The 26,774-nt window shown below is 44.6% G+C and overlaps 3 protein-coding genes and 1 pseudogene across 3 annotated transcripts in view; 2 read left to right on the top strand and 2 right to left on the bottom strand.

The window, feature by feature from the left end:
• Positions 1-218: 218 nt before the first annotated feature.
• Positions 219-9,272, top strand: LOC136489799 (uncharacterized; annotated as a pseudogene).
• On the bottom strand, positions 3,673-7,552 carry LOC136487272 (uncharacterized). Its single transcript, XM_066484415.1, has 4 exons — positions 5,356-7,552; positions 5,097-5,264; positions 4,421-5,054; positions 3,673-4,127 (listed from the first exon to the last, which is right to left on the bottom strand). The coding sequence occupies exons 1-4, from the start codon at positions 6,961-6,963 to the stop codon at positions 3,673-3,675; spliced, it is 2,865 nt and encodes a 954-aa protein (XP_066340512.1). The 5' UTR covers positions 6,964-7,552.
• Positions 9,273-18,552: 9,280 nt separating the features above from the next.
• On the top strand, positions 18,553-19,853 carry LOC136485844 (uncharacterized). Its single transcript, XM_066482666.1, has 2 exons — positions 18,553-19,379; positions 19,524-19,853. The coding sequence occupies exons 1-2, from the start codon at positions 18,652-18,654 to the stop codon at positions 19,762-19,764; spliced, it is 969 nt and encodes a 322-aa protein (XP_066338763.1). The 5' UTR covers positions 18,553-18,651; the 3' UTR covers positions 19,765-19,853.
• Positions 19,854-24,759: 4,906 nt separating this feature from the next.
• Positions 24,760-26,774, bottom strand: part of LOC136485849 (protein PYRICULARIA ORYZAE RESISTANCE 21-like) — a 62,988-nt gene continuing 60,973 nt past the window's right edge. Inside the window, exon 4 of the transcript XR_010766578.1 lies at positions 24,760-24,855. The gene's annotated coding sequence lies outside the window, so the exon portion shown is untranslated. The remainder of the gene's footprint in view (positions 24,856-26,774) is intronic.

Consider the following 26,774-nt stretch of genomic DNA (forward strand, 5'->3'; position numbering starts at 1 on the left):
CGAGTAAATTAATTTTGGTGAAGGTAAAATTTATTAATGTTGTGTAATGATGGCCAATGCTTGCTTTCATAGCAGATGGTGCCTTCGAGTCCTATCGTGTCAGTGTTAATGGTGTTGATCTGAATAACAATGAAGATCCTTATGATTATGTCTACCAAAAATTGCCTGATAGGCACCATGTTCTGAGAAAGGTGCCTAACTGCTTGTACTGTGGAGCAATGAGATTTCAATATGAATCACCTGGATTTTGTTGTAGAAAAGGAAAGATAAAAGTACATGTTCCACAAGTGCTTGATGAATTAAAAAGGTTATTCACAAGTCAGGTAGATAATGATGTACAATATTTCAGGCAAAATATTCGGTACTTCAACTCTCATTTCTCTTTCACGAGCCTTGGAGTAACCTTGGATCGACGAGTTGCCACCGCGGCAGGGACTGGTATATATACATTTCGTGTGCATGGGGCCGTCTACCATTGCCTAGACCATTTGGTCCCAGGTTCTAAAGGGGCTCGCCACTTGCAACTCTACTTTTATGATACTGAGGATGATAGTTTGGCGCACAGAAAGAAGAGATCACCTGACCTAGATACCAATCTTATCAGAACTGTGCTGCGAATAATGGAAGGCAACCCATATGTACAAACCTTTAACAGAGTTGGAGTTATTCCGAATCTTGATGACTATGTAATTGAACTCAATACTAATGTCACACCAGACCAACGAAGGTACGCATGTTCAGGAATATGTTTATGTATTACAAGATATTATTATTCTACTACAAATAAATTTGATTTATTTGTACTACTAAATATATGTTCCTTTGCTAAAAACAAGGTACAATGCACCCACGGTGTCACAGGTCGCAGCTATCTGGTTAGATGGCAATGATCCCCAAAGATGTTTTGATAGGAGTGTGCTTGTGTATGCCAAAGGGGATCGCCCGCGCTATATCAAAGCATATCATGGATGTTATGATCCATTGGCATATCCGTTATTTAAACCTAAGGGAGAAACTGGCTGGAATAAATTTATGCCGTACAATGATATAGTGACTGATAAGGAAGGACACATCTCGGTTCATCCAACAGAAGCAGCAAATCCAACAGGTACCGAACATGATTTAATTTCCAATGCCTTAATAAAACGCATGAGTACATACTAATATATAATTTTTATTAAGCGTGTGTCATAGGGTTAGAAGTAGAGATTAGAGAAGGGATCATGTGCAGCTTTTGTGTGGTGATTATCAATGGCGTGGCGTGTAAAGAGGCTTTTGTAGATGATGAACAGGAAACAGGGGAACAAATGAGAGAAAGCACGTTTGACAATTGACATTGGTTGTTTTCATGTGCGGCTCCAAGATAAATCCGTTGTGTTAGCACGAGCATTATACTAGTATATATTAGAAGTAGAGTTATATATAAAATGGGAGTTTGGGTCCTAGAATAGTATTAATCCTTCTCGCCGGTTCCCGGAGTTTGTAGGTTGTAACTTACCAGATTAGCATAGTTTCATTACACACAAAATAATCTAATTATTTGAGACCTCGTCCCAGCAATTGCCCATTCCGAGGACATGGCTATTAGAATAGAATCAATACGCTATGCAAAGGTTGTACAGATTTCCCCACATGATAGACACAGTCCGACACCATCGTCATGGCTTAGACAGGCGTAATGAGTTCTCGTATCCGGATGGAATGACCTCAGGTGTCCATACAACACTACCACGGTCTACTCAGGGGTTGGAAAAAACACAAAGTCTAGATGACCACACAACATCCAATTCAAGGTCCGCATGATCACACAGCATCCAATTGAATAATATAAACAGTGCTCGCACACGTTACAACAATAATTTTACATGGAAGACCACATAACAACCATGCTGACCAGACCACGAAAGATCACCCAGCATCCGTGTCCTCTCCTAATAGTCCGTTGCCACTCCAACCTCCTAGTAGTAGTTGTACTTGTATCTAACGGGGTGTGAGACCAAGTCTGCCCATACAGACATGTGGTTGTACAAAGTTCTGGCTACGCGAGATGGCAAATGAACCGGTCCTTATATGACCGAAGCGAGTATCTCCTAACAAGAATCCTCACTAGGCGAACCTGCCAAGGTAATCCACACCACGTGAAATACCCCCTCTCGTTCCCGTCAAAAATAAGTTTTAGTTTACCAAATCAATTAACAACATGGTTCATGTCCTTAGCTCATCCATACCATAAATATCATAATATATCATAAATGTTCATAATACTCATTCACATAAAGATATTAGCATGAATAGTATAAATTGTGTTTATTACACAATTAATGGGAGTGGAAAGTGGTAGGTTTCATGGTGGAGGTGGGAATCATGGTGGTGGTGGAAAGGGGAGTGGTTTAGGGATGGTAAAATATATGGAGAGGAAGGGTAGGTGGGTGTTAGGACTTGCCTCCGCTCGCTAACGATTATATCTTTATTCCAGGGTCTTGATTCCTGTGCTTCTTACTCTTCTGTCTCTGGGTAACTGTGCTTCCGGGTTCCATCAGGTTCTCTCCACATCTTCTATCCTACGCTATCTAGCGTTGGCAAGCAAGGAAAACACCAAGCAAGGAAGGCAAAACACGCATAATCATTCAAAGAAAGAAAACGGTCCTATAGATGGTTTGGTTGTTATCTGGTTGAAGGGTTTACTTCTAAGATTATCACTGTTATGTCAATTTCAAGTAAGGTTGAATGGAAGGAGATCCATCCAACAAGGTGTGGCTTCTACGGGTTTGGTTGGGATGGTGGGGTTATCTGGCGAAAATCGAGACCACATTATTATTTCTCACTACTATGTGAACCTGAAAGAGAAAGCCTGACTAAGTCATCATAAGTGACTTGACTGACTTCTATAGATCCATAAAAGGGTATCTGGTGGAGTTGGCTAGGTGGGTTCATGTATAAAGGGTACCTTTACATGAGGATGGGGTTAGGTGGTTAGGTATGCGTATATGCTGACAGATACGGAATAGGATGTAGGCTAAGTAGAGGTGTAGGGATAGGATAGTGTGGGTGGTGGCTAAGGTTAGCGGCACATACGTGCATGCATATGTACATGCCTAGGGTTAATTAGGATGGAAAGGTGGGATGTAAAGGTTAGCCATACATAGGCGCATGTATCCATGTGTATGTGCCCATATATACACTAGGTAGGTCTGTGTATGTATGTAACACATTATTTTATGTGAGAGATGTGTGTGGGTATATTCGAGTATTCATGTACGTGTCATGGTGTATGCACACATGCGAATATACGGTGATGGATACCACTCCACGGGTTAGTGTTAATATAAATAAAAGAGAAGGAAAAACAAACAAACTAGAGATTAAATGGGCACCAAAGATTATGAAAAAGGATATGAGTGTGTAGAGCCTGATTTTAGGAGATTTTTGGTGGAAGAATCAAGGGATTTGGATTTAGGAAGGATGAGATATGAATTATCAAGGATTTGTTTAGAAAAAAGAGGCATGGAAAGGATTTGAAAAAGATTTCTGGAATTTAGGATGATGGAAATGAAGTGGGAGAAGTTTGGGTAGGTTCTAGCATGACTCTAGTAATTTTAGAAATTTTCTGGAAATTTTTCTAGGAGAGGAAAAGTCTTACTTTGATCTCATGTGTACGATTCCCGTGTACGCTTAGCAATTTCCTTCCGGTTTAAAGGCTATCGCGTGGGCCAGAACCAGTGGGCTCGGCCTGCTGTACTGAGCTACGGACCGGCTCATGCACTGTGCTGTAGACTGCGCTCCCTCCGTTGGGTTCATGTGGACCGGGTCCACGGAAAGAAAAGAGAGAGGGAGCGAGAGCAGAGCGAGGGGGAAGGAGCAGAGCAGAGAGAGAAAGAGATGCGCCGGCAGAGGGAGCGTGGCTCGGCGAGCGGTCCGCAGCGGCCCAGGGGCGGCTCGGTTCTTGCCGGGGAGGAGGCGCGTGGCGCGCGGCTGCGCTGCTAGCCAACTCTTGAGTGGCGCGGCGGCCTTGGGCGCCGGCGAAGTGGGCCCCGGTGTGGGCCGGCAGAGCGGCGGAGGGCGCAGAGAGAGGATGGTGGCGGTGACGGCCTTGGCTCCGGCGACGGCGTTGGAGGTGGCCGGGGTCACTGGCGGAACCAGGGGGCAGCAAAGCGTCATAACATTGTGCGGCCCCTCAGGGCCGTCCCGGGAAAATTAGAGGCCCTGTACGATACTAAGAAATGAGGCCTATTAGCCTAGAAAAAAAAACTAAATATACGATATTATAAAGCATGCAGTATGTTGCAATAAAATATATATCAAGATTCAAGAATGATACCTATATTACATAATCTTTACTTGAATAACATCATTCTTTTAGTGTTCTTTGAAATGAAGTCTTCAATAATATGCTCATAATCAATCTTCTCCAACAGTTCACCTTCAAGTGCTATTATAGCCAAATCATTAAGTCTTTCTTGTGTCATTGTAGAACGCAAATAAGTCTTCAATAGCTTTAACTTAGAAAAGCTTCGCTCTGTTGATGCAACAGTCACAGGAATAGTCAACAAAACTCTATATGCAATAGTTGCATTAGGAAAACAACCATGCTCCTTTAAAAACCGCAAAATTTCAACAGGCCCCATTCTTTCTTCTGGAATGAAGTCTTGTAGAAACTTCAGCTCCATATATAGTTCTTTGGCATCAATATCAGATTTTTCATCCTTTTTAAGGACAGCCTCAAGATTATCACAAGAAGACTTCAAGCTTTGGTTATCCAACGACCGCAATGTTTCCGAAGTAAATAAGAAACCAAAATTTTTTTGGTATTCTTTGTACTGCTCAAATCTTGTTTCCAGAGAGACAATAGCTTGATCAATAAGAGTGTTAAAATACTCTATTCTAAATAACTCCTCTGGAGACATTGTGGCAATATTTGTGTCTTCTGGGTTCTCATCGTGATGCCTCTTTCTTGTAATTTTTCTTTTTTTAGTGAATGTAGTACCAATATCCATCTCAAGTGCAATTTCTTTGGCCGACTCCAAAGCTTGTAAGAAACCAGTTTCCCTATAGCCCTCGAAGAAAGAAATAAGCCCTTTCACTTTCTTGATAGCAACATCAATAAGCATATCCTTTTCTTGCATTTGTTTGCTTACCAAATTAGCAGCATACAGTACCTCATACCAAATAGCAACTGCCACTATAAAGTCATATTGTCCAAGTTCATTATTTGCCAAACCTTTAGCCTCACTACTCTTTGCTGGATCGTTATCAATATCAGATACCTAAATTAAAAGAAGGAAAACATTTTTAATATATGAGATAACCAACAAAAGTACATTATTAAATCAGTACCAATATGAAAATGTTGGATACCTGAAGTAGAGCCTCCCGAATGTCTGCACACTGAAACCTGATAGCTTTAACACTATCAATGCGACTCTCCCATCGTGTAGCTGAAACTGACTTGAGAGTCAGTCCAGTTATGTTTTCTTTTAGTATCTGCCATTTTTTTGTAGAGTTAGCAAATGCTGTGTAGATACGTTGGATGATTCCAAAAAAATCTTTAGCTCTGCCACAAGTCTTAGTAGCCATATCACAAAGTGTTAAATTAAGGCTATGACAACCACAAGCTGAATAAAAAGCTCTAGGATTTACATCCAAAAGCTTCCTTTGTACACCTTGATGTTTTCCTTTCATATTTGAACCATTATCATAGCCTTGTCCTCTCACATTATCTATGTCAAGATCAAGAATCTTTAGCTCATTCTCTAGCACATCAAAAAGTGCTTGTCCAGTCGTGTCATTTACATCTAAGAATCCTAGAAAGGATTCTTCAACATGACCTGATGTTGAGTCCACATATCTTATAATTAAAGACATTTGTTCTTGGTGACTTACATCAGGGGTACAATCAAGTATGACAGAGAAATACTTTGCACTCTTTATCTTCTTAATAATTTCAGACTTAATAGCAGAAGCAAGTAAGTGTATCAACTCATTCTGAATCCTAGGACCAAGATAATGAACGTGAGTTTCATCATTTGTAATCCGGCGGACATGCTCTTGAATAACAGGATCAAATTCAGCCAACATCTCTACTAAGCCCAAAAAATTCCCATTGCTATCATCATATAGTTTGCTGTTACTTCCACGAAATGCAAGATTATGCTTGGCAAGAAATTTTACTATGCCAACAATTCTAAATAAAACCTTCCTCCAATGGTCCTTTTCTTTCTCAAGTTGTCGTTGAGCAGCTTTGTCAATAGTTTGATCAGTTTGCAATCTGTTACGCAACTCATACCAAGCTGTCATGCTCAAAACATGATCTGCACTTGTCTCGTGCTCTTTGAGTCTCTGCCCAAGATGTATCCAGTCATTATAACCCTCATTTGCCAACTGACCTTTTCGATGACCTTTTGTAAATAATTTACAGCTGAAGCAAAAAACTCTATCAAGTTCCTTAGAATAAACAAGCCAATCCCTGTCACAGCTTTCTCCATTTGACAGAATTCTATCATAGAATAGTGAAGAAAATCTTCTAGATAACATGTCCTTAGGACCCTTCTGAATTGATAGGTCTCTTTTAGGGCCCTTTTGTGCTAAAATGTCAACTTGTCTACTATCAAGTGAATCCCAGTATCTTGGATCAAATATATCAGGCTGAAAAGAATCACTAGCATTTGAAGAAGGATTCAAGTCTTCACTGTCTATCTGAGTATTTGTGTTGTCAGCTTCCTCAACTTCAACATTATTTTCTGGAGGATCTATAGGATCATTATCAATATTATTGTCAATCGCCTGCCCCTCCTCAAGCAGGGCCCCTGCCTCAAGTGTTGGATTATCAGACGACACTTGTGACTGTTTTGTAACAAATCTATCCATAGCTCCTTGCTGAGATTGGACTAATTCCTCTATTCTTTGTTTCTTCTTACGCTTTTGAAAACCTGATTCAAATTTTCTAGAACGATTTGTAGAAGACATGGCTTCAATCTTTGAATGCTATTCCAGTAGGTGTCTAGATCAAAAGATAAAAAAAACAAAATTTAGAGATCGATCAACTACTTATTATTGTTCGCGGCTACCAGTGAATGAATTGAAAAATAAATATGAATGATTTATATTACCTTCAGGGCCTTAGCGCCTCGCTCTCGCTGTTGCGGTTGCAGCTAGATCGTCACGGCTCACGCCCTGTCACTCGCGAAACGCTGCCGGCGGCCGGTACGGCGTCAGGCGATGGCGGCGACACGAGACGAGACGTCGAGAGGTAGTACGTGAGACCTAAGATTTGCGATCTGATTCAGTTGGGGAATTGGGATCGGCAACATTGCCAACTGAACAGCGGCCGGGCAACAAGCCATTGTTTATTGGGCTTTGGTCAATTGTTGTACACGTCGCTTTGCTAATGGGCCAAAGGCCAAAGCTACTGCTGTACGTTCTTATTTACCAAGCAATACATATATACGTATATATACTCTATATATATTTGGAGGCCCCTGAAAAGTGGAGGCCCTGTACCGTCGCACACGTTGCACGTGCCAAGGGACGGCCCTGGGCCCCTTAATCAAAAATTCTGGTTCCGCCGCTTCTCAGGTCGCGGGCGAGATGGGCTCGGTGTCCTCCCTTCATCCCAACAGAGAACCAGATCAAGGAGAAGAAGAGGAGGAAGCAGAAGCAGAGGGCAAGCAGAGAGGGGCGTGGAGCGGGGAGGCGCTCGGCGGTGGTGGCTGCCGAGGCGGAGCCTCGGCGGCTTCGGCGTAGGGCGGCGCCGCGGCGGCGGTCCTAGCACGAGGCAGCGCCAAATGAGGAGCGTGGAGGTCCCGGCGGCCAGCGGGACGGCGACCTTGGCGGTCCGCTTGGCTGCACGGGTTCTCGTGCTTTCCAAGCTAGGCATCCAGAGAGCTTGAGCTCGATGACGTGCTCAGCCATGGCAGCCTCACCGGCCTTTTATAGGTGATGAGGTAAGGCGATGGAGCCCAGTAAGGCGGTGGCTATGGCAAAATATCTCGGCGACCGTTGGTGATGTTTGCCGGCAGAGAGGGCGAGCTGCAGTCCACGCGTCCATGGCAGCACTCGAGCTGTTGACGGATTTTTGCGGAGAGGATAAGAACGACGCTGGAGCCGTGCGAACTGGGCCGGAATTGGCATTGGGCCTGATTTTAGGAGATTTTTTGTGGAAGAATCAAGTGATTTGGATTTAGGAAGGAGGAGATATGAATTATCAAGGATTTATTTAGAAAAAGAGGCATGGAAAGGATTTGAAAAATATTTTTGGAATTTAGGATGATGGAAATGAAGTGGGAGAAGTTTGGGTAGGTTCTAGTGTGACTCTAGTAATTTTAGAAATTTTCTGGAAATTTTTCTAGAAGAGGAAAAGGCTTACTTTAATCTCATGTGTACGATTCCCGTGTACGCCTAGCAATTTCCTTCCGGCTTAAAGGCTGTCGCGTGGGCCAGGACCGGTGGGCTCGGCCTGCTGTACTGAGCTACGGACCGGCTCCTGCATTGTGCTGTGGACTGCGCTCCCTCCTTTGGGTTCATGTGGACCGGGTGCACGGAAAGAAAAGAGAGAGGGGAATGTGGATTGCTGTGGCTGCCGTGTGGGTCCCGAAAGATGGTGTGGCCTTCTCCCATTGGTTGGAGCGACCTGGCCAGGGGCTCGGCATTGGATGCCTCGGCTGCTTCCGCTACTTTTCATTCGCACGGCGAGAGAGAAAAAAAGAGAGAGCGAGAGAGGGAGCGAGAGCAGAGCGAGGGGGAAGGAGCAGAGCAGAGAGAGAAAGAGATGCGCCGGCGGAGGGAGCGTGGCTCGGCGAGCGGTCCGCAGCGGCCCAGGGGCAGCTCGGTTCTTGCCGGGGAGGAGGCGCGCGGCGCGCGGCTGCGCTGCTAGCCAACTCTGAGTGGCGCGGCGGCCTTGGGCGGCGGCGAAGTTTGGAGGCCCCTTAATCAAAAATTCTGGTTCCGCCACTTCGGAGGTCGCGGGCGAGATGGGCTCGGTGTCCTCCCTTCATCCCAAAAGAGAACCAGATCAAGGAGAAGAAGAGAGAGAATGGAGCAGAAGCAGAGGGCAAGCAGAGAGGGGCGTGGAGCGGGGAGGCGCTCGGCGGTGGTGGCTGCCGAGGCGGAGCCTCTGCGGCTTCGGCGTAGGGCGGCGCCGCGGCGGCGGTCCTAGCACGAGGCAGCGCCAAATGAGGAGCGAGGAGGTCCCGGCGGCCAGCGGGACGGCGACCTTGGCGGTCCGCTTGGCTGCACGGGTTCTCGTGCTTTCCAAGCCAGGCATCCAGAGAACTTAGCTCGGTGACGTGCTCAGCCATGGCAGCCTCACCGGCCTTTTATAGGTGATGAGGTAAGGCGATGGAGCACAGTAAGGCGCTGGCTATGGCAAAATATCTCGGCGACCGTTGGTGATGTTTGCCGGCAGAGAGGGCGAGCTGCAGTCCACGCGTCCATGGCAGTACTCGAGCTGTTGACGGATTTTTGCGGAGAGGATAAGAACGACGCTGGAGCCGTGCGAACTGGGCCGGAATTGGCATTGGGCTGAGCCCATCCGGGACGGTGGAGGGAGCAGTAGGCTACGTGCTCGGTGAACAGGAGATGAGAAAGAATTTGAGAAGAGAAAAATTATTTCTTTGTTGAAAGAATTTGGAACAGTGGTATTTAGAGATTTTAGAAATTCAAGAGAAAAATATTTTGGTGCTGCGATTAAATTCTAAAACCACAAGAACTAAAAATGCAGATGGTGAAGTTTAAATGCAAGGTTTTGAATATAAACATTTTCTGAAACGGTTTTGCGGAAAAATAGGTTAACCAAGTTTTAATTTGTTGTAAAATTTAAAAAGTATCAATTTTTTAGTGAATTTTATCATGATGGAAAACACAGGGTGTTACAATTCTGCTGCATCAGTGTTTTGGCGGACAGTCCGTCATGACACCGGACAGCTCTAGAAAACATGAATTTTTGGAAATTTGGATTTAAGATAAAGAGATGGAATTTGGGGTTCTAGTGCATCTCACAAAGGTTGTTGGAACAACTTGAGGGTCAGAGATCACCTTGATGAAGGTAATTTTGAGGATTGACCTAGGTCGAACGATCGGGTTGACTAGAGTTTACTTGGTTTGACTGGGGGGGTGTTGTGGAGTCTATTAGCTAGACTTTGGGGTCCTTGTCCATCGAGAGTAGAGATCTAAGGGCTTTCGTTAGGTTGACGAGATCGTCCATCGCAGGAGGAGGACCAAAAGAGTTTTGTCCTTTTGCGCCAAGGTTGATGGAGACTCATTATCTGAATGTGTTGTGGTGTGTAGCATGAGTTAGGTCTTAGCCCGAGGGACATGTTGGTTACAGTTCCGAGCTTCAAGGGGTGTTTTTGAATAGCTTCGTAGGAACAACTGTTGGGTCATGACACAATAAGAAGTACCACTCTTACTAAATCTCTTTAGCTTAAGCTACTTTAGTGGGAGTTAGAGTTGAGTCAGCTTGCTTGGATTCTAGATGTAGACTTCAGGAGTCTAGTATAAATCTTGTATCTTTCCTTTTGTAAAACTTATCGAGTATTCAATATATTACTTTGTCTTTACTTAAGTACTTCGTTCAAGTATTACTTACTTTGTGTAGTAGTGTTGATCTCTATTTTAGACCATAGTACTATAATATAAGCCTTGTTTAGCATAATTGGTTATTCCATAGCATGGGTTCTTCAACCCTTAGTGGATTCTCTAGTCTGATTGTCGTGCAGGTTTAGAGTAGTATCAAACAGTGTAAGCGTGGTGCTTATACTGTCGGGTACCATTGCTACAAAAATGATAATCATGCTTGAGAAAAAACAATGTTTGGTGTAGAGCTCCAGCAATTTTATTTCCACAAGCCAATTGTTTCTCAAATGATCGGTCAAACGACGACATTACACGGAGGCAACACCATTATTAGGCCCACAACTACTGCCACTATGGGTCAGCATGAGAGGCAGAAGCATTTAGCGGGGAAGCCACGACACGTGCCACGAATAAATTGGTTGCGATCCTGGCGTCGGCAAAGACCTGAGCAAATTTCATTCCAAACGCAAACCCCATGATAGTAAGTACTCCAATGATAGCATGGTGGTAGTGGGCCATCACCGAAATTGGTTCCGTGAATAGGTGCTGTCTCTGTGAGAAGACGCACATGCATGCGAACGTTAGCCAAAGCAAGAGACAAAGATGACTGGTTCAGTAATAGCTTATGACTCCTTATGCGTGTGCACTTACCATGGCCCGTGACGACGATGAGAAGGAGGATAATGACGACCCCTACATAGAGGCTCCTCCTTGAAGTCTCCATTACTTGACTTTGTTTTGTGTATAGATGAAGAACAAGCAGATGGCGGATGAGTGAAAGAACAGGGGCTCCCATCATGGCAATATATAGCACATGTGGATGGGGAAAAATAAAGTGCTACCCCAAAATCTTACATGAACTATGGCACCGGTAACACCTCTGTTTTTGTGGAAACAGCCCCCGGTTTTATGGAAGACTAACAATTATATATAGTCAAATAGACCTTCTTTTGTGGAAGAAACTTCCTCATTTAAGGACTGCCAAGTAAGTATTGTTCACTGCTTAGAATGAAGATGTCGAATTAATGTTTTCCATTTGTTTGTTCACCTTCCAATTTAAAAGCAATTCTGTATGTTCTTCCGGTTTCCATCGTCATATGGTTTGACTGTGTGAATCATTTACACATAAGGCCTTGTTTGGATGTAATCGGATTCGCATCAATCCACATGTATTGGGATGGATTGGAGTGTAACTTGAACTAAATTCCACCCCAATCCACCCAACACATATGGATTGAGGTGAATACAATAACATCCAAACAAGGCTGAAGGTGGCAATTTGCTAGTGTGGCATCTCTGAAAGTTTCATCTTTTGCTATGTCGACAACTTGGATTTCCAATAACCTAGAGAAGAGATAGAAGGAACTTGTCTTCAGTGAGATATTGCAGCATTAAAAGTCCATACATATGGACGCGGTCTTTTTTCGAACTTACTGGAGTTGTGCTTACCTAGTAGAAGTAAATTAGGATTCCTGTGCACACTCAGTGATCTCCCGGCCCGCTAGCTAAGCCGTTTACGCTCATGCCATCCATTTATGCTTGCATATATTTGTTTCCTTCTGATTTTCCTGAATTGGAAAGCCTACGTCACTGACCTAATTCATCGTTTCTATTTAGGCGATTAGGCAAGGTAATAAGATAGAATAGTTTCAATTTTTGTTTGATTGTGTTGTCTTTTTTTTTCAGTGAACTTGTACTGGGCCATGTTGTCACTTTTGCTAGTGATTACTGTGGTCGTTTGTTCTTAAATTGTGTTGTCTTGTTTTTTTTAGCTAAACTTGTACTGGGCCATGTTGTCAGTTTTGCTGGTGATTACTCTGGTTGTTTGTTGTTAAGTGCTTGGTTACTTCTGCCTCTACTTTTTGTCGTGCACTAAACTAATGGATCGCTCGTGCAGAAAAAATAATTTCGTCTCCAAATTTATACACATGATGAATGGTGCTCGAGGAATTAATGCTGGTCAGCGAATGTACGCCATGTTCATCCATGACTCTCCATCACCATTTCACTGCTTGGGAGACGGCTCTCTGTTTCCTGGTGGTTATACTCAAGTGCCACCCGATTTGTACATTTATGGAGCTAGTGGGAAAAGTAAATGCGAGTCCCATTGGCATTGGGTCCATACGTAAAGGCATGTACAACAACGCATCTCTTCACTCCATCTTTGTGATGTATTTTTTGCAAGAAACCTCCCGCCGATGCCATGAGACGGAAGCCTATGGGGAAGGCTTGTGGCCCGAGACGGAGACGTTGGCTCTAGCAGCGTTGTACAGAATCGCCTTCCTGACTCGAAGCCTTGCGGATCCCGTGTGCGCGGGATTCTGGTTTGGACGCGCGCCGGAGGGAAGTCTCGCGCCAAAGTCATTCCCCATCTTCATAATATTTCCACGTTGTTTGCCGACGCCTGCGACACCACCTTGGACCGGTACCTCGCTATAAGAGAATAAAATACCGACAAGAATAGCTTGTCAGGAAACCAATGGGCAAATTCACTTCTCTGTCACGCTATTTGTCTCAGTATTTGCCCATTGGGAGGTCCAAGAAATCATTTCCCTGTTGGTTTTGTTTGTTGTGTTGTCCGTTTATGAGTAAATATTTGTATACCTTACAATATAGGAAAAAATCAGTCCAAATAATATTTAATTCGATACAACCTTAATAGGATATTGTTATATTAGTATCATCGATATTAATTTATGTTGTGGATGTTATGGTCACCATAAAATAAATTATAGAATTGAAATTTTATAGAATGGTATAATATAAAAGATAATAGATATGTAACGTTTTCGTCCTTGCTTCCTATTAACATTGACAATTTTTTTTCTCCTGTTGCAACGCACGGGCAATTTTGCTAGTTTTAGATAAAGGAACTCAATCTGGCATCATCCCTTGGAACTAACGGATCGAATCAAACCACTTGTTACAGAAGATTAAACTAACTCGAATCTTAATTCTAGCATTATTTGGTCATCCAAAGGAAGGAAAGAAATGCATAGCCACCATTTCTAGCTCTCGACACACTTGGCAAATATATATGTTCTTTGTTGTAATCAAACGGTTGTACTTGCGCCTAGTGTTGTTACTGTTGTGTTTCTGAACAAGACCTGCAAAAAAGTTTTATGTTGATATTTGTTAAAAACATCTTCGTTCCTCGTAGGCCATATTGACTAGCAAATGGTTACACCTCCTATCAACAACAAAGAGTTGTTTATCCCACGACCTTGTTTATAGCATCTATGAAAATGGTCAATAACATCTATGGTTGGTCTTAAGCCTAAAACAATATATACAGCACACTAAAGAAATGTAACACCCTAAAATTTACCCCTTTTTAAAATAGATGAAAAATGATTTGAATTTGCATTTTGTGCCATGAAATATAGGAAAAATAATATTTTTCATTAAATTAAAAATTTATCATAAGGTAGCAACATGTTTGAGCATTCATGCCGTTGCATTTGATTTATTGTGATGAGTGGTTTTGATCTAAAACTCAAAATGATTCAAATTGCTTTTAAAATGGTTTTGAAATAAAAGAAAAAAACTCTCCCTCTCTCTTCTGGCCCGTGGCTACTGGCAGCCCAGCAGGTCAGCCCGCACTCGCCTTCCCCCTTTCTCTCACACCGCTAGCCCGCTTCCACCTTTCTCCCACACTGAGGCCCAGCTCGAGAAGCCCAGCAAGCGGCCCAGCCGAAGCGCAACAGCGTCTCCTCCCCATGAGCGGCCATTGACAGGTGGGTCCCACCTATCAGCCATTTCTTCTACCTCTGCGCCGTCTCCTTCCTCCTGTATGCGATCGTTGACGTGCGCCCCAAGCCTCCCCGCCTCTTAAATAGCAGCGCCACACCATGCCGCCTCCCTACCAAGCTCTAGAGCAAGTCGCATCCGCCGAGTCGCCGCGCCGCCGCGAACCCTAAGCGCCGTCGTTCGCCATGCCACGCCGAGCCACGCGCCACCTCCCTTCACTCCGCGCCATTGTATGTTTCCTAGTTGGGTTCGCCATCGTCTCCTCTTGCTCTCTGTACTTTTCCTGAGCCAAACCAAGGCCCGTAGGCCCTAGTTCGATAACGCCGGTGAGGTCCTGGTTTTCCCGGCCATGACGCCGCCGCTCAGCTCGCCGCCGGCCACGCCATCCCCCCATCTGATCTGCACCGTCCAATCTCGATCCGACAGTCCAGACCTCACCGTACCCCTTCACGGGTAATTTTGCATAAGAGCCCCTCCACTTTTCTGATTTTGAACCCGCGGTCCAAAGTGCATTTTCAAAATACGTTTTCCTATTCTGAAAGCGTAGTTTCCCTCTATTAGATTCATAATACGTTTTCTCTTTCAGAAAGCATACAATTCCTCTATTAGACTCAAAATACGTTTTCTTCTTTTGAAAACATAATTGCTTCAGTTAGATCCAAAATACGTTTTCATCTATTTACAGTTTTGCCACTATTTTCTTTAGGCCATAACTTCTCCATTTTAACTATGATTTGATCCATTCAAGTTGCGTTAGATTCGTAATTGAGTAATCTACATGTTCAAACTACTGATAAATATATTTTCAACTTTTGAAATTCGAGGTTAGATTTAATCTATTATTTTATTAAAGGAAATCTTATTTAATTCATAACTTCTTCGTTATAGCTCCGATTAGAGTGCTTCTCGCGCGCTGTGTGATCGTAGTAACGTGTAGAACATCTTTAAAACCTTTTTACTTGTTGTTTATTATGTTTGGTATACTGTTCTAATTTAGTTCTATTGTTTGCTTCATGTATGATTGCATGGATGCTTGTATGGTGCTTTATGATCATGTCCAGTCTGTGAGCTTTACGTTTGTGATATAAAAGAAGTTGGTGATCCAGAAAAAGTCCTTTGAGGTTACAATTCAATAGAAGAAGGATCCGAGTTTAAGGCAAGTATAGCACGGGATCTTCCTTGTGACCTTAATATCATTTTAATCATATGCATGTGTCTACCTTGGCAACCGTAGTAATTTTTCTAGCTATTTAATATCCTGGATTCCTTGTTACCTATGGGGTATTGCATTGGGTAGTATGAGGCTAGTGCTCAACCAAAGCCATGATCTTGTAACTTGACTAATGGTATATGCAATAAATACTAAAAGATGCATTTTAGCAATATGGAACAAGGGGGCTAGAGCATTGGGCTATTTTATGGTGTTCTAGATTCCTCTCCCTAATGACTTATCTGTAAATGATCATCTGGGACTTACAGTACAACTGTGATGGTCACATGGCTCTGGCTTTAGTCAAGTATGAGGACCTTTTCTAGCTTGTTAGTGGTTACCTTTATGGCGCAAGAGGGGCTTCGACAGGTATGACCTTTGTCTGCCAGGCTGAGTGCATTTTGGTTTCTTGACCTTTTGTCAGTCACTCCTTGGAGGGGAGTTCATGCTTATTGATGGAGAAACCTAGCGGCCCTAACTTGTTAGACGAACATTTGAAAGGCTTTATAGTGAACCCTGTCGACCTTCCTTGGTAGTGGGTCAAGAAGTTGGCCACCTCGGGTGAAAGGGTAAATCATGGCTCATGGCGAAAGTGTACAACCTCTGCAGAGTGTAAAACTGGTATATCAGCCGTGGTCACGATCACGAGCGGCCTTGTAACCCTTACGGAATAGATGATGAACATTAATGATATTGATGATACAGATGCTCACTAATGATTACTGTTTATGCTATTCATTATTCATGTTTACCTGATCATGTGTTTATGTGGGATTGTGAATAAACTTGTTGCTACTCAATTGCTAAAATCATGACTCACTAAAAGCTAACCGCAGTAAACATGTGTCAACCATTTGAGCCTCATGAACCCCATGTTACATTTGTTGAGTACGACATGTACTTATGCTTGCTTTACTTTTTAAACCATTGGAAAAATTCCGGATGGGTATCAGATTGCTAGAGTTTGGAGGAATTAGACTTGTGATCAACCAGTCAGTTGTCCCTGTGGAATTGGAGTCTTCACCCGAAGATTGAAATTGTCTTTCCGCTGTTTGCTGTCTAAGGTTATATCCTTTATACTAAGTATGTTATATATTAAGCATTATCTATTGATATTACCTTTATTTGTAGCTATATGTGAGATTTGACTTCCTGGGCTCACATATGGTGTGTATCTGGTTTTGTTTTTAAAACCGGGTGCTACAAGAAATTAATTTTGCACAAGGGCAATAAAAAAACAGTTGTTGAATTGTTTTATTCTTGCAACCCAAGGCTCCAGATTTATTTCTGTTCCAAATTTTTCCTTGGTAAATTATATTTGGTTAAGGTAAACAAGCCCACTCCCCTCACATTTTAGGAACAATAGAAAAATCTTTATTTTCAGAGGTAGGTTCACATTCCAAAGCCAAATATACATAGCAACATTAATCCCTTTGTTGACAAGGTGTCATATACCTGGAATCTTCTGTGAGTGGACCATTAGGTTTCAAAAGCCAAAAGAATGTATCCCTTTCATCATATAATGTAACGTTCACAACCCTTGCTACAAGGCTATTCCACTCTAGTAGCTTATTCTCTGAACACAAAACAGGAAGAGGAACCATATACTTAGGGTATGTGCAACTGTAGCATGCTTTTGGCTAACAATATTTAAAAGATTTGGATATTCTATTTTAAAAGGATGTCTGCCAACCAAGAACCTGATTCGAACCATCACCCAACATGGACTTTCCAAAGGTTAAAAATTGGTCCTTCACTCATCCAAGATTGAGAAATCTATGACCTTCTAGTGACATGTGTTATCGTGTTTGGACCCAAGGTGGGATGGGATGGCCCCATCCCTGATTTTTGAAATGGGACGGCCCTAGTTCTGTGTGTGGTTGACATGATAGGTCCATCCTAATTTTTTGTCGTGTTAGAGCGATTTAGAAGTGTGGGATGACCTAATATTTTGACATCGTTAGTATTAATTATCAGCGGGCACCAATTGCCATATATATGTGCGCCCCACCTGTCATACTCTCTAACTATTTCTCTCTTTTTTTGTTCATGTCTTCCTCACGGCCAAGCATCGCACAAAGCACATCCGCCGCCCATATACCACACACCAGTTGCCCCAATGCGCCTTCCATGACGCCAGTCGCCTTGGTGCCTCCATCCCCTACGCATGTCAGTGAATGTGTGCGCCATGTTCATCTGTGACTCTTGATCTCCATTTCACTCCATGAGAGATGGCTCTCTGTTTCCTAGTGGTTATACTCAAACGCCACCCGATTTGTACATTTATGGAGCTAGTGGGAAAAGGAAATGCGAGTCCCGTTGTCATTGGGTCCATACGTAAGGGCATGTACAATGCGTCTCTTCACTCCGTTTGTGTGATGTATTTTTTTGCAAGAAACCCCTGCCGATGCCTTGAGATGGAAGCCTCATTGTCTCGTGAAATGATGGGGAAGGCTCATGGCCCGAGGTGGAGACGTCGGCTCTAGCAGCGTTGTATAGAATCGCCTTCCTCACTCGAAGCCGCGCGGATCCCGTGTGCGCGTGGTTCTGGTTTGGACACGCGCTGGAGGGAAGTCTCGCACCAAAGTCATTACCCGTCTTCATATTTCCCCGTTGTTCGCCGATGCCAATGACACTACCTTCGACTGGTACCTCGCCATCAGAAAATAAAATACCGACAAGAATAGTTTGTCAGGAAACTCATGGGCAAATTTATTTCTCTATGAAGCCATTTGTTACAGTATTTGCCCATAGGGAGGTCAAGAAATCATTTCCCTGTGGGTTTTGTCTGTTTTTGTTGTCCGTTTCTCGAACACATGTAAATTGAATATGCTTATGCGGTGGACCCCACGCCCAATGGATCGCTGTTGTGTTGTTCTAGTGATGATAATGCTCGATGATTTTAGCAGCTGGTGAGGACAACGAAAAGGGTGCCCACGTAGTCCGTAGATATACCAACAGCAGGTCAGGACTTGTCGAAGATGCCCTTGCGGCATCCCCTGCTACCAGACAAAGCAAAAGCATATTGCAAGAGAGAGAGAGAGAGAGAGAGACTGACAGGGTGACACGAAACACACACACACACACACAGAGGCATTGAAGCAGCCGAGATAGATCGAGGGATGGCGACGGCGACGGAGTCGAAGGGCGTAACCCACCGGACGCTGGAGCTGAACGGCATCAAGATCCACGTGGCCGAGGCCGGCGACGGCTCCGCGGGCGGCACGGTGCTGTTCCTGCACGGCTTCCTGGAGCTCTGGCACTCGTGGCAGCACCCGCTGATGTCGCTCTCGTCGCGGGGCTACCGCTGCCTGGCCCCGGACCTCCGAGGCTACGGAGACTCGTCGGCGCCGCCGTCCCCGTCCTCGTACACCATCTTCCACCTCGTGGGCGACGTGGTGGGCGTCCTCGACGCGCTCTCCCTGGCTCGGGTGTTCGTGGTCGGCCAGGGCTGGGGCGCGCTCCTGGCGTGGCACCTCGCCACGGTCCGCCCCGACCGGGTCCGCGCACTCGTCAACATGAGCGGCGCCTTCATGCCGCGCAACCCCAGCGTGCGCCCGCTGCAGGCGTTCCGGCGGCTCTTCGGCGACGGCTACTACCTGCTGCGGCTGCAGGAGCCCGGAGCCATGGAGGCGGAGTTCGCGCGGATGGACACCAGGTTCATCTTCAGGAAGCTCCTCACCACCCGCGAGACGGGCGCCATCTCACTGTCGCCGGAGTGGTGGGGGCCTCAGGACCAGGACATCCCACTGCCGCCGTGGCTCACGGAGGAGTTCGTCCACGTCCTCGCCGCCAAGTTCGACGAGACAGGGTTCGCCGGCGCCATGAACTCCTTCCGCTGCCTCGACCTGTAAGAAAGAACAAATGAATTCAGGATCCGATCAACCTTTGCTTGATCCTCTTTATCATTCATTACATCGTTTCGCTTTCGCTGATTAATAATCTCAGAGTGGAAGTACTAATCTGTGCTGTGCACTTGGCCGGTGTGGTGTAGCAACTGGGAGCTGACGGCGCCATGGACAGGGGCTAAGGTGACCGTGCCGACCAAGTACATCGCTGGGGAGGACGCCATGTCGTACAACCGGGTGAAGGAGTACATACACAAGGGCGGGCTCCAGCGCGACGTGCCGGGACTGGAGGAAGTGGCGGTGATCGCCGGCGCTGGGCACTACGTCCACCTCGAGAAGGCGGAGGAGGTGACGGAGCACATCTACGAATTCATCAAAAAGTTCTGAGACGTACTGCTGCTAGAGTGCAGTCTGCAGACATGCTAGCGTGACGGGCACAGTAATAGTATGTATGTACCATAAAAATGGAAAACCGCATGAAGTTTGCTATTTGGATTTTGGGAAATTTTGAATGTGCACGTTTTATTTTCCAATTGGATGAGCAAGCAGGCCGTTGCACACACTAGCTGTTCGTACTCGTTCTTGTAACTGGAGTGGGCTCACTTAGATTCAAGGTAAGTTGATTATCAATTTTTTTTTAAAGTTACATGTAGTAAATTTAAAACCTAAGAACTTCAAATGAATATATGTGGACCTAAACAGCTTCAATCAAAAGTTTGTAAACTACAAAAGTTACATAACGTATGCAGAACAACAACTTTGCTATAGCCCAGGTCAACACATCCAAGATTATTTCAAAATCATAAATTTTAAATTTCAAAAATCTGAGAACTCAAAGATGGGACTCTAAATAAATTTAAATAAAAAACTTATCAATAAAAAATTATATATAGATCGTGTGGATCTCTACAATTTTGATATAAAGTTAGTGTCCAACCGACTTCATATGAAAAGGTAATGATTTTTTTTGTCATGACTATTTATAGAGGAGACATCTTCAGAGTGCCGCTAGTCGAAGATTTAAAACCCTGAAGAAAAATAGACAGATTGCACTTTTGGGGAGCACGCTGCCTAAAGCTTATATTTGTAGGTTTCCATCCCCCTCCAAACCATATTTAGCAAAACTGTCATCAGCATATAGCTACGATAGGGCTTCATCTTTCCTCACTCCAAAACCATTTCCTCAACTTGTTTAAACACTTCTCATTTCCACTATATACAATAATGGCATCGTGGTACTGAGCGTAGTTTAGTTGGTTTGGTTTCTTGTGATGAAATTGTCTACCCGGGTTAAAGTCCATGACTTTGCACGGGTACTCATAAAATCATATGAATATGAATTTATTCTAGGATTTAACGTCGTTATTCTTTCAGTGGTAGGCGATGTTCCCGTCGACAGCGAGAGGCATGTCAGTGATGATTTCGTCAATCTCGAGATTTACTGGCCTAATCTTCAGAGGTGCTCATAGAAGTATGTTTGCGTAGGTGCCATCGTAGAGGGGGTGTGCATTGTGAGTGTGCGCGTAGTACTGTAAGTATTTCAAAAAGAATTACAATGGCATCATCTATTTTATTTAACATCTTTGGACAGTCCCCTCAGATGCCCTAAACTTGTAATTAAGAGCAAGTTTTTTTATACATTTTATCCCTAAGGTTGTTTCCTAATAAGTGGCTTTTTGGTGGCTTTTATGTGTAAAAATAATAGTAACACGTTCTGTAGCAGACGTGCATTATTATTATAGGGAATACATAACAAATTGGGGTCACGTCATAAGCGCTTAATTTAAGTGCATATGGTTGATTTATTTTGTTCATGTATACGTATATAGAAGTATATATATATATGTCGTGGGTGCCTAACGAAGTCACGGGCGTCGAATTTGGAGCATGCCGGTGGCCAACAAAGACATGGCCTTAGACTGGCTGTATTTCTAAGGACATACTCAGCACCCGATGCCGGCTCATCGATCTCGTCGCTTTGGGCCATGATCGGCAGGCATGCAGACGATATAATACAGGCGACATGATTTATTTTATTTTATCGATAATGCTCGGTTCAGGGCATCCGTCCGGCGACCCACCCTCGCTGCGCGCCGCGCGGGCCGCTCGCCGCGTCACGCGCCGCATGCCCCGGCCCATGCACGGATTCACCACCTCCATCACGTCGGACTCGCGCCACTCACCGCGGCCGCGCTCCATCCACCTGTCAATGCCACTGCTGAGGCCCATGCCGCCGATGAGCACCCTGTACTAGCAACCTCCGCGCTACTCCATGACATCGAGCTCCGCATCAACGAGCCTCTCTTTGCCCAAGCTGTAAATAGATGAGTACATGTTGCAACCGTATGTTTCATGCGTTTGAGATGTATGTTTCATATGTTTCGTCTGAATGTTACAGGTGTTTCGTTTGGATGTTGCAAAAGTAGATCCGATATCGCATATGTTACAATGGCTATACACATATGTTGCGAGTGTACGTTTCAAATGTTCCAGCTATTATGTACGTATGTTGCAAGTATTTTATCTGGATGTTGCATATGCTACAGTGCTATACACATATATTGCAAGCGTATATTATAAATGCTTCATCTGTTTCATACATAGCTTCATGCTGCAGGTGTTTTCATTAGATGGCGCGGAAAGTGGGCGCCAGAGGAGGCGGTCCCCGCATGTGCACGGGAAGCGATACAAGGCGTGGGCGGTCCCACGTGCATGGGCAACAGCAAGCACATGCGTTCGGCAAACCAGCCTGTTCGCTTGCTCGTAAACGATCGTAAATTTCCAGCCGGGAACAGTATTTTTCTCTCACACCAAACCAGCCAGCAGTAAATAATCCACGATACGATACGGCCTCCCGAACAGGCTGCAGATAGGGTGGGCAGGCAGGTGCAGGAACAGGCGTGGGCGGGCGGACAGGCAAAGTAGACGAGGCAGGCGCAGGCGGCCGATCAGGGCCTGTCCGGACGTGCAGGCGTTAGCCAAGCCATTATTTTATTCATGTCCGTAGGATATAACTCCTTGGGATTCCCTGGCTTTGCCACTATATAAAAACTCTGTTTTGTAATATAGCCCTTGTTTAGTTTCACCCTAACTTCCAAAAAGTTGCTACAGTACCTGTCACATCGAATGTTTGCAGCCCGTGCATGGAGCATTAAATGTAGACGAAAAGAAAAACTAATTGCACAGTTTGGTGGGAAATTGCGAGACGAACGTTTTGAGCCTAATTAGTTCATGTTTGAACACTATTTACCAAATAAAAATGAACGTGCTAAAGTAGCCCCAAAATCTAAATTCCTACCACTAAACACAGCCATAATACAGGTGGGGAACTCCACCACAGCCACCCAACCCCCACTCCCCGCGAGGTACAATTCATAAAAAATACTACTTACTATGTCGATCTCAACTGTACACGCACGCACGGAGGATAAATTTGAGCTAACAAGCAGAAGTATCGATGCTTACCTGCTCGATATTCAAAACCATTTCCACATCTTATTTATATTTCTCATTTCCTTGCTTCGTCTGTTTTTTTTTATTTAAACGGCTGTGGTGGTGATCTCCACTGAGATGCCTTTAACATGCAATTAGTCGCCAATAAGTGAACGGACAAATTTTCTTTTTGGTACTTCTTATCTTTCCTATCTTTTTTCTGACCTTTGCTATTGATCTATTTACAAATTTTTTTACTAGATCTATCAGATTTTTATATACGCTTGATTGTGTTTTAGGATTTATGTTACAACTGTCTACCGTGTAGCATTTATAAAAAATCGAACAGATTTGACCACATAAAATTTGTCGATGAATAACTAGACACTCTTTTTTCTTAGGTTTTTCCATTAGTACCTCATTCCGTAACAAACGTGTACATGTGTACTACGAAACGGAGGAATAGATAGATTCTGGTCACATCACATGGTTAATACTTAATCACGTCGATCCCTACAGGCACAAAGGACAAATTTGAGCTAGGAAGAATCTCCTAACAAGCAGAGATAAGAATATCTAGCCCGTGCATCACTATCGTGCTAGGTTCCTTCGTGCATCGATCATTACACCTGCTCTTAACGCATATTGGTAACTCTTTCACACACAAAGCATTCTAACCATGCTCTGTCTTTTGATGAGCAGGGGATGTAATGATATAAACTTCCTTTATTCTTATTGTTGTTAGCCCTACCCTATATCTTCTATAATAAAGTTATATTACTCCTCACTACCATTCTATCTTAATATGCAAGCTATCCATGCACTACGGGAGACGTGCTCTTTGCCGAGTGCTCGGCGCTTTGCCAAGTGTCGAAACACGGGCACTCGGCAAAGAGGCAGTTTGCCGAGTGCCGCACTCGGCAAAGCCGGCCCTCGGCAAAGGCCGTCTTTGCCGAGTGTCAAAAACACTCGGCAAAGAGGGACACTCGGCAAACGTCCTATTTGCCTAGTGTTAGACACTCGGCAAAGAATAACCCTCGGCAAAATACCTCAGCCGACGCTGGTGGCCCCTCCGTCATCCTTTGTCGAGTGCTGGCTGTTAGCACTCGGCAAACGTGTTGTCTTTGCCGAGTGCCGCAAGCCTGGTGTTGAGACTGGCGGTCTCAGATTGTGTGGAGGAGGTAGAGGCCTCCGCCCGCCAAGCGCTGCCCTCAGGCGGAGGCTCGAGAAACAGGCACGACAAGTGGGTGTGTAGGGAAATGGCACGTAAAACTAGGGTTTCATTAATTCATTTTTCAACCTCCCGTACTGTTACAAGTGTTCCCTATTTATAGGGCTCAACTACCACTTTTACAGAGTTTACAATAGTACCCTTCAACTGCTACAGTACATTCTCGGAATATTTCACTACTCGCCTTTCCTCTAGGGGGTAATCTTGTCATGCCGCCCTCAGGTACTGGGCCTGCGCGATCAGCCGGCCCATCAGGCCTCAGGATTCGGCGATGGGCATTTGGACCTCCGCCGTCGGTCTCCGCCCCATCAGGCCTCAGGATTCGGCGACGGGCCTTTGGACCTCCGCCGTCGATCTCCGCCCCATCGGGCCTCAGGATTCGGCGAAGGGCCTTTAGGCCTCCGCCATCGGTCTCCGCCCCTGGGACGCCGAGGCCGCAGACCCCCGACGCCCAGTATTGCCGTCCTCCTGCTTGGGTCTCTACCCCTACGAGCGGAGGCCGAACCGGCGCGCCCGCGCCGTCCACGAGCACCTTCCTCTGGTTACCTGCACACACACGTAGGTGACATTGGCACTTGATTAGGCTTGCAGCGGGGCGGCCTCCGCCCCCTCCGCCTGGAGACGCCCACGAGCTAACCGGGCGGAGGCTACGCCAGGGTCACCGGCAGCGTCCTGCAAGCAGTCTGAGAAACTGTCATCTTTCTGGGTCTGGAGGCGTGGTAGCTGGGCCTTTACTTAGGTAGTTGGTCGGAGACGTCTTTGCGAACTGCTGGCCGCATAGGTCTCCGCCACTCTCGGAGGCCGTGTTACAACACCTTGCACTCTGCAAAGAGGTTCCTTTGCCGAGTGCCAATTCCGACACTCGGCAAAGTATTTTTTTGTTTTCAAATTTTTTCTGTGGCATTTATACAGTACCTTGAAGCACATGTTCCAATTTGGAACATTTCTATGACTTTTTGGTATATTTTTTTAATTTTTTTATGTTTACTTGAATTTTTCTTGAAAAAGTAAATTTGAACTGCAGGTGCATGAAATATTAGAATTTAGCGATTCAAAAAATGGTATTCATGTTTTTGAGTGTATTTTGAGGCCGTGTGCAGGGACATTCGTGAAATTTCGAACATCTGTTTCATGAAACATGACCACCAACTTGTTAAAAAAGTGTTTTTTAATTATATAAAATGCAAACGAAGTCCGAACATCACGAAACTTGTCGAGGTGTCGTGTCATCGTATGTAGAGGCTGTGGTAAAAAATTTAGAAGTTTTCAAGCAAGTTGTGATGTACGATGCCTAAAACCCAGACTTCATAACAACATACTATAATGAGAACCTTCCTAGCATGCATAATCCACCCGCTCGGTACAACGAGGACGAAAATGAATCGACCCTTAGCCTTTTCAAAGGGCCACGCGGGAGAGCAAGTGGAGCGACCACAAAGACCTTGAGCTATGAAGAGTGGCTCAAGATCATACTCTACGTGTTGACCAACCTTGACGAAGTGGAAACGTATCTGGGGTAAGTTCTCAACGAACTTGTTACATACTCCGTAACTTTTGTACATCCAACAACATTGTTCCTTATCGGTGTAGAGAATTTTTTGATGAATCATGGCATCATTCAAGGCCACCTTCTGACCATGAACGAGAGACCCTTCTTCAACATGGTTCGCCTGATTTCATTACATGGTTCCAAAAAAAGGTACCGGCCAACTTAGCTCTTACTAAGTTTGACGTTCCAAGTTGCCTGATTTCATTTCTCTCCCGCTTGAACTTGCAGTGCCAAAGGGATGTGTCTATAAGTGCTGAATTACAACAGGTGGCCAATGGCTTTGACTATAAGGTCTTGTCATTTAACGCTTATGACATGAATGGATATCGCTTCCACACAACAAGGTACGAGCAGAGTCATCCCAATCCAAGGACCATGAATACCGGAGTATTTACGCCGGGCACTGATCAGGAGGAGTATTATGGGACAGTTGAAGAAATATATGAGCTCGACTACCATGGTTCCAAAGCACTTAATCCTGTCATATTCAAATGCCAGTGGTTTGATCCTGCAGTATCGAGAAAGTCCCATCAACTTGGGATAGTCGAAACTCGACAAGATTTCTTCTATCCAGGAGAAGATGTCTATATTGTGGCTCAACAAGCCACACAAGTTTATTATTGTCCATATGCTTGCAAAACCGACCCACGTCTTCAGGGTTGGTATATTGTGCACAAGGTATCACCACACGGTAGATTACCTCGCCCAAACCCTGATGATTACAACTTGAACCCAAACACGCCTGACGGAGAGTTCTATCAACAAGAAGAGGGGCTACCAGGGATGCTTGAGATAGACTTAACCGGAGAGATCAAAATGGAAGCAGACAATGAATGGGTTTTTGACGAGGACGCTGCAAATGAGGTGCATGATTCGAAGGACTTGGAAATGCTTGATGGACTACGACTAGGCAATGACAACGATGAGGATGAGGCTATTGAGGATTTGGACAATCTTGATAGTGATGACGATACCTATCGTCCAGATAATCCCGATCATGAAGAATATTAGAAATACATGTAATACTATGTTATTTTATAATTACATTTTCTTAATTTTGCATCTCTTTCTAAGTACGTCTCATTTATCTGTACTTACTAGTTTACTCTTTTTAATTGCAGGTGATGGGACCCACTAGGAGGAGCTGCCCCTCGGTTTACGCCAACCGGAGAGACATGGCGGCGG

The sequence above is a fragment of the Miscanthus floridulus genome, chromosome 10 (genome assembly GCF_019320115.1).
Source record: "Miscanthus floridulus cultivar M001 chromosome 10, ASM1932011v1, whole genome shotgun sequence".
Taxonomy (NCBI): Eukaryota; Viridiplantae; Streptophyta; class Magnoliopsida; order Poales; family Poaceae; genus Miscanthus; species Miscanthus floridulus.